The sequence below is a fragment of the Eubalaena glacialis genome, chromosome 19, assembly GCF_028564815.1.
Source record: "Eubalaena glacialis isolate mEubGla1 chromosome 19, mEubGla1.1.hap2.+ XY, whole genome shotgun sequence".
Classification (NCBI taxonomy): domain Eukaryota; kingdom Metazoa; phylum Chordata; class Mammalia; order Artiodactyla; family Balaenidae; genus Eubalaena; species Eubalaena glacialis.
Window position 1 is genome coordinate 14,304,337 of NC_083734.1, and position 7,905 is coordinate 14,312,241.

The 7,905-nt window shown below is 59.8% G+C and overlaps 1 protein-coding gene across 2 annotated transcripts; it reads right to left on the reverse strand.

Annotated features, from left to right (window-relative positions):
• Nucleotides 1-1,092: 1,092 nt before the first annotated feature.
• On the reverse strand, nucleotides 1,093-7,651 carry SERPINF2 (serpin family F member 2). 2 transcript variants are annotated; one of them, XM_061176032.1, is made up of 10 exons: nucleotides 7,544-7,651; nucleotides 6,329-6,395; nucleotides 6,147-6,185; nucleotides 5,964-6,026; nucleotides 5,478-5,679; nucleotides 4,878-5,021; nucleotides 4,528-4,731; nucleotides 3,944-4,086; nucleotides 2,245-2,449; nucleotides 1,093-1,616 (listed from the first exon to the last, which is right to left on the reverse strand). In XM_061176032.1, the coding sequence occupies exons 2-10, from the start codon at nucleotides 6,389-6,391 to the stop codon at nucleotides 1,204-1,206; spliced, it is 1,476 nt and encodes a 491-aa protein (XP_061032015.1). In that variant the 5' UTR covers nucleotides 6,392-6,395; nucleotides 7,544-7,651; the 3' UTR covers nucleotides 1,093-1,203. The 2 variants fall into 2 exon arrangements, with proteins under 2 accessions (XP_061032015.1, XP_061032016.1); XM_061176033.1 differs by having other exon boundaries at nucleotides 5,954-6,026; nucleotides 7,544-7,639.
• Between the last annotated feature and the right edge of the window lie 254 nt (nucleotides 7,652-7,905).

Genomic DNA, 7,905 nt, shown 5'->3' on the forward strand with positions numbered 1-7,905 from the left:
ACCCACGTGGACACCCATGCTGCCCCCAGCCCTGTGCCAAGGTGCCCCCAATTGCTTCCCCCAGATCCTCAGGCGCTGACAGCCTCCAGCTGGAGCCGGTGCTCCCGGCAGCCTGCCCGCCCCCGTCTGGCGGGCGCCAGCTCCAGGCAGAAGGGCTGGCATGTAATTAGAAACTCCTCAAGCTCCCTAATTGCCAGTTCTTCTCCCAAACCGGGAGGCTGGTGCTATTCTGAGTCGCCTTTGTTGCCGGCTGCCTGAGGTCCGTAGAGAGGAACAGGCTGAGAGCAGAGCCAGGCTGGCAAGGGGGTGGCCCTGGACAGGGCTGGTGAAGTCAGAGGGACGGCACGGTGGAGAAGGGCTGGCGAGTGGCCAGAGGCCAAACGTGGCACAGAGAGGGCTGCTGCTCCTCGGGGCCCAGCCTGTGGCCTCCTCCCGCCTTCCTCCAGCCCCCCTGCTCCCACCCACGCCCCAAACAGTGACATCAAAGCAGACAGGCCCATTCATTCTTTATTCAGGTGGCATAAAAATCACTACAAAAACTTTACAAAAGAGCCTTCGGGAGCTAATGCCCCCCGTCCCCTCAGCCACTGAGACACCAGGCAGAGGGGACAGAGGGGAGAGGAAAGAAGGGGAGTCCTGGCAGTGTTGGCACCTCCGAGGACCAGCGGGGAGACTGAGGCGACAGGGGGCGCTGGAGGCTGGTGGGCCTTGGGCAGCTCAGGGCAGAGGCAGTTGCACGGGGTGCTCGACCTCCACCCACGTGTTTAACCCCACGACAGTGCTCGGCACCCCCGGGCCACCCCGTCTCCCCAGCCAGGGTGTCCACTTCTCCCTGTCCCTCCCTCTCTGGTAAACAGGCGTGGAGGCGACCCAGACAACTTCGGGAATAACCTACCTACCTTCCTGACAAAAATGAATCCACAGCTGCCCTTCTGCCCAAGCCCCAGACGAGGACACCCTCTGAGCCCCTTTGGAAGAAATGATGCGGGATCAAGGCCCATGGTTCCCTGATGCCTGCCCTCCTCCCAGCGCCACCCCACCCCAAAGTCCCCAAGAGGAGACGAGAGAATGGCTCCCCTCCTCCCCTCTCCCAGACTGCCCCCCAGGCCCCCGCCCGCAATCCCGCAAAGCTGTTTGGAAAGAGTCACATGAGTTGAGAGGCTGGTCCAAGCAGGGACTTGGGATGCTGGCGGCCACAGCCCCTCACTTGGGGCTGCTAGGCTGGGGGTAATCCTCCTCCGAGGGGGGCGCAAGTTTTAAGTCAGGGCCGAAGGGCTTGTCTCCGCGGGGGAAGACTTTCTGGTGCTGGAAAAAGTCCCTGTTGTCAGGGGAATCTTGCTGCTCCTTGGGCTCCGGCTGCGCGCCAGGATTGGGGTTCCTCACGCTGCCCACAAAGAGGGGCAGGCTCGTGCTGTCCTCGAGGATGAAGAAGAGGAAGGGGCGGTTCACGCTGAAGGAGGAGAGGGACATGCGGGACATGGCCGTGCTGGTTGTCGCGGCCGCCTCCACGCCGGCCTCTCTGAGCTCCAGCGTGGACTGATGCTGCACGCTGGACACCACCAGGCTCTGGTCTGAGATCCCACGCAGGTCCGGGGCCTGGAACAGTTCCTGCAGGCCTGCCCAGGCCAGGAGATGGCTGGTCAGAGCTGCCTTCTGCCCCATATGCTGCATGGACCTGCCTGGGAGGGTGTCTGGCATCCCGGCCAGGGAACACCTTGAACCCACAGACTGCTGGTTAACTCCTATTTAACCTTCATGTATCAGCTTAAAGGTTCCTTCCTCCGGGAAGCCTTCCCTGAGCCCCTGCCCCGAAGTCCAGACAGATGCCTTTTCAATATTTCCCTGGGTGGACTAGAGAGAAGCCCTCTGTCTTATCACTTACGCTGAATTGTAAGTACCTAATTCCTCATCTGCCGACCCCGTGAGACTGAGCTCTTTGTACATGGTGGGCTCCCCATGCCTCTTGCAAGAGAGCCAGAGAAGCTCACATGCCACCCCTGGCTCTCCACCCAGGATTCTTTGCGATGCTCAATCTTGGGCAGAGCAGGTCCTCATTCCCTTGCCCCACCCCCTGCCCAGGACAGAGAGTCCGAGGGTGCATATCAAACCCTCTCACCTCCCTAAGCCCCAGAAAAAGGCCAGGACACAAGTCTAGCTCTGACTCAGACCTGCCGGCTGGGGGCTTCCTCCTTACCCACCCCCTCCAGCCTGAGCTGGGAGCTGTCCCATGCCCCGCCTCCTTACCCAGCTGGCTGAGGATGGCCACCAGGTCCATTTGGTATTTCAGATGCAGCTTAGGCAGCTGGACCTTGGTGGGCCTCTCCCGCAGCAAGGGCTGGTGCAGGATGCCCCAGCTCAGGTTAGCCAGCACCTGGGACACGTTCCACTCAAAATGGGTGGGCACGATGACCACAAAGCTCATGTTGTTCTTAAAGGGGAAATGAGCCACCTACAGACAAGGCAAGGAGACAGCATGAGAACCAGAAAGCACCCAGGCCGAGGTGGGGACCGGGCCAGCATCGCTTATGAGACAGTCCACCCTTCACAGGTGTGTGTGGGGTCTCCCTGAGCCTCCACTTCCTCACCTGTGGAGTAACACTACCTGCACACACTGCAGGCTGACATGTGACGGAAAGAGATGAGCTTTTAAAGCTTCTGGCCGAGTGTCTGCACATAGGCGGCGCTCGCTCAGTAACTGGTAGTTTTCCCTCTCCTCCTCTGTTGCCAGCTAGCCCGTGACTCAGGGTGAGGAACCCCTTGTGTCCGCCTTTCACTTCCATGCGTACAATGGACCAGGTTGCCCTAGCGGAGGAGCCGCTGCCAAGGGTGGTACCCTATCCACTCCTCTCTCCTCCAACAGTGACTTTGCCGGGGTGTATTTATACTGTGATTTGGGGTAAGATTTCATGTGAACGGAGTTTCCGCAGCTAAAGAAGTATGAAAACCACTGGGCTCCATGGGCCCTGGTGGATGTGACTCCTTGGGCTCCAGGCAGAGAACCCAGGGGGCAGGACCCCTGCGGCGGGAGGGGAATGCCAGTGTCTGGCTACCCGGGCCAGCCCGCAGAGGGTGGGCGAGACAAGAGGAAGACCAAGGAGGGCCAAGGATGGAGACGGAAGGGTGAAGGAAGTGTGGGCAGGACACAGCCTGGCGGGAAGGAGAAGCAGGAATAGAACTGGTGGGGAGGTGAACGAGATGGACCACGTGTCAGGGGGAACCGGAGAGAAGCTGGGACACTGCTCCAAGGGCCTGCCTCGCCCACAGCCCCTCTCAGAAGCGGCCTTGTGAAACTAACCAACACTGCCATCTCAGCCACAGCCGACTGGCCCAGGGATCAGCCGCTTAGGCCAAGGGGACCATGTTTAGGCTGGAAGCAAGGGAGGCTGCACCTGAGATAGCTTGACATAGCACTCTCTCTAATCAGAATGTTCCATCAGGATGCTGACAAATCCATCCCAATCAGATCCTCCCTTCCAAGGAGCACCGTGTGAGAGCTCAGGTCACATCTCCCAGGCTTCAGGGTGCTGAGGCCCTCTGCTGCCCCACGACCCATGGGTCCTTGTAATAAACCCCCATAACCAAAGATCACCTGGGACTCAACTCAGTGTCCCTTCCTCAAAGACGGTTCCCTGACCACTCTAGCTAAAATACCTTTCCCCCCACTATCTGAAATTATCCTGTTGATTTATGTTTGCTCGTGCACTGTGTGTCTTCCCTCCCCAGAGCAGGGATCTGGTTTCCTTGTGCTCCACTAAACCCGCAGTGCCTGGAGCCTCAGTTTCCCTGGATGGGGGCACAGCGAGACCTTTCAGAGCCACCTGCCCCAGCGACGTGACTGCAAGGAAGGTGGGGCACACCCCTGACCCCTGTGCCTGCTCCACAGGTGCCCACTCCCTTCTCCACCTCCCAGCACCCAAGCCCAGGCTGGGGAGTCAAGGGTGACCTGGATCTCAGGCTGCTCCAGCAGAAACCAGCGCAGCGGGTACGTGCGGGCTTGCATCATGTCCACCGGCACCGTGAACTGCTCGTCCAGGTGGAAAGTGTCTCTCTGCGTGAGATTCGGGTCGAACTTCCTCCTCCAGAAGCCTGAATCCAGCAGAGGGCAGGGGCCATACAGACTGGGACCAAGGTAGATTCTACCCCACCAGTCTCTTCCCCATCCCACCCAGAACCCATTTAAGGGATGAAAGGTGGAGGCTGAGGCGCCAGGGGGTGCTGTGCCAGGTGATACCCAGGTAATCTGAGGTCTGTTCCCTGGAGCGATTGCAGAATCTGGGCTTGTGTTCTCCCCTGCCCTGCCATGTTCCCAGGAACCTCCCCTGGGTCTTTTAAGACTCGGTTTCCTCCTAGGGAACTCTCTCCACAACAGCCCCATCCAGTTCCTGGGCCTCCGCCCTGCCACACCATTACTTGTCTCCTACCCTCCCGGCCCAGGCCTGGGGAGGAAGAGGGACCCTCAGAAAAAAGCGTGCCTACGGGGCAGGGGTAGGGGCTGCGGGCAGGGACCCGAGAAGGGGAGGAGCGCACCCTGGAAGTGGATGGCATTGAGGAGAAGCAACACTGTGTCATCTGGCAGATCTGAGAGGAAATCCTCAATCTTCCCCTCTGTGGCCTCCTTCACCCATTGGTTGATGTTTGCCAGGTCATCCCTCTTCCTTCCCGTCAGGCTCATGGGCTTTGCACCAAAGAGCTGTTCTGATTGTTCCACGAAGTCCTCTTTGATGGGAAATCCTACACAAAAGGGCCCACAGGCTGTTGCCAGGACTTGGGCCCCACAACCACCTGTGCTCCGACTGGCTGCCTGAGCCCACACCCGTCTCCCTCACCCCTGTCCACCCCAGGGCACAGCCTAGGGAGTGTCTGCCACCAGCACCTACCTTTCTGCAGGTACATTCTGGCAGCCAATCGGAAAGCCCCAGGGCCCAGGTCCTGGCAGAGGCGGCTGAGCAGGTGGGGGAGGCAGGGCCCTGAGTCCACGTGCAGCACCTGCTGCAGCCTCTGCAGCGTTTGGTTCTGAGCACCTGGAGGGGACACAGCAGCTGTGGTCCTTCCCGCCCCCACTGCCCTCTCCCATCCCTCTTGAACACCTACGGTGAGCATGCCCACGAGACCGCACTTTCTCCTCCCATATCCTGAACTGGTCTGAGGGACAGGACTCCCAAGTTTACTTTCATCTCTGTTGCTGCCAATCTGGGCAACCTCATCCTATTGCTTTCCCTCTCTGGGGAAGGTCCCACAGTGAGACCCTCCAGTCCAACGGAGACATTGTACCTATCATATTCTTGCACAAAAATCACCAGAAGCACATCCTGGGCCCAATCCCTGGGATTCTCATTCACAGAGACTGGAGTCTGCATTTTTACCAAACATCCAAGTGACCCTGATGGAGGAAGCACCTGCTCGTAAACTCTGGGGTAGGTAATGAGTTCCTACTGGCCTCCCAGCTCTGCTGGTCTGGACAGGTGCTCCCACAGTACCTAGTGCCAGGTGAGACAGTGCCAGGGCCACACTCAGAGGCGACAGGATCAGGTTGGGTCTGGTGGAGCTTTGGGCCACCAGGGAGAAGAGGTCTGTGGTGAAGGCCATCATGGCCTGGGCCAGCCTGCGGGTCTGCTCCGGGTTTGGGGACCCCTTGCAGTCTCCTGGGGCCTTCTTGGGGGCAGTCTGGCCACCAGGCTCCTGCAGGGACAGATTAGGGGTCAGTGGGGTCAAGGGGTCAGCTCCAGGTTCTGTGTTGGGGACAGCAGGGCCTTCAAAGCCCCTGTGCTGGGGACAGCAGGGCCTTGTCCCGGTCCAGACATGGGCAATGGCATTCAGGGGACTAGGTCCCTTCCTCTGGTCCCTCCCACCCTCTCCCTTCAGGCCTCAGCCTCACTGCCACCCTCCCCCCATTTCCTTGCCCCTGCTGATGGCCCTCCTCCCTCAGGCCCCGCCCACTCTTCCCCAGCCCCACCTGGTTGTACCTGGTTGCCCAACTTGAGGAGGGAAAGTAGGGGTAGCTTCTGCTGGGTCTGCCCGCTCATCAGCTGAAGAAAGGAGGAAGCAGATGGAGAGCAACCCTTCCCGCAGGTCTCCCCACCCTGCACCAGCCACAGGCGAGGCCCCCTGGGGCCTTCCTCCCTGCCGTGCCTCTCTCTCCCCAGTACCTGCAGGCCCAAGGGCTCCATGGTGCTCACAGGAGAGAACTGTTGAGAAAGGGACGAGGAGAGGTGAGGGAACCCCTAAAGCCAAGACCTCCCTCGACCCTGCCCCCCTCCTCTTTCCGCGAGACCCCTGGCCTCTCCCGCAGCCGCCTCCCCGCCCCACCCAGACCGCGGCCCAGGCTCACCGCTGAGCAGGGGCTTTGCAGGCAGGACAGGCTGAGCACCAGGAGCCCCCAGAGCAGCGCCATGTTCCTGTGCGGGATGGGAAGCCTCCGTTCCTTCCTGGCGCCCACACCCGCCGTGGAATCCCACCCTCACGCTCACGGGCAGCCAAAGTCCTGAGCCATCACCAAGGAGGGGACAGCGACAGCGGCAGCACACACGCCCAAAGCACAGCACTCTGAGCGGTGAAGTGCTTGAACTCCTCCCTGAATTGCTTTTTCCCCTTTGTGTTTTCTGGTTGTTCACTTTTCATGCACTGAAAATGTTCTTGTTCATAGGGGGAAAATATTACCCAAACAAAAAAAAAGTCCCCATTCTTCAAGGCCTGGTGTTGTGAGTCAGACCTGGGTTTGAATCCAGGCTGTGCCTCTTGGCAGAGGACGTAGGACATCTCCCTTAACCCCTCTGGGCTTTGCCTCATCTTGCAAAATGGTGGCGAAAGTCCCTACCTCTACCCACGTGTATTGCGGGGACCAACCTAAGTCAGTCTTCGTGAGCCCTGACTACACAGCCTGGCACTCAGCAATGGCTGTTGTCAGTCTAGCCCAAGGGCCCTCTTCTGGGAGGCCTGCCCTGAAGCCTCCTCTGTACTGGGGCTCCCACCCCGGAGCTCCTATCCAACCGGCTGTCCATCGGCCCACCTTTTCTGGCTGGTCTGCTCTCACCCACAAGGGTGGACAGGACTGTGGTCTCAGCAGGGGTGGTGGGCTGGGCCAGAGACTGGCCTTGTTGACCCAACAGCAGAGCCCAATGAATGACTCTGGCCAGAGCCACCTTTGGACTTACGGAAAACACAGGACCTGGCCCCCTCTCTGCCCCAGGCTGGCTCCGGGAAGCCAGGCTGGCGGGTGGGGATGGGCAGGTCTTGGTCCGGCCTCGGAGCAGGTCTCACACACACCCACCCTGCCCCCATCTCAAGCATCCTTCTATCACCCCTGGCCCCATCCCCATCCCACACAAGGACCCTTGGCCAGGGCCCTGATCTCCAACCTGGGCTTTTGAATCTTCCTGGCAAGAAAAGGCTTCCAGTCTTTCACTTCCCAAAGGGACTCCCCCCAGAACCTTCACCTTGGCTCCTCATCACCCCAGGAGGCGGGGAAGGGACAGGCCTCCTGAATAAACTCAGCCCAGACCCCCTCGGCAAGGTGGACAGCTCCAGGCCAAGCCACCCATCTTACCTCGGCAGGCTCCTCGCTGCTGCACACGATGTCCCTCTGGCCCCACTTGGGTGCTCCCCACGCTCTGCCCGGGTTCCAGCCAGCCCAGCTGAGCCCTCCCCTCCCACCAGGACCTTTGCTCTCAGTCAACCCCTGTTCCAATTGCTTTCTCTTCTGGTAAATATTGACCTGCACATCCGGTTAAACATTGATATTGGGACCAAAAACCCCTTTCCCACCAAGGCATCTAATACTGGGACAGCTACCTGGAACCCCCGTAGATGTGGGTCCCACTTGAGCCTAGAGAAAGGAGGTTCAGGAGACGGTCGATGAGGCTGTCCTCAGCCGGAGGGCAGATCCAGGAAGGACAGGGGCCTTCCAGT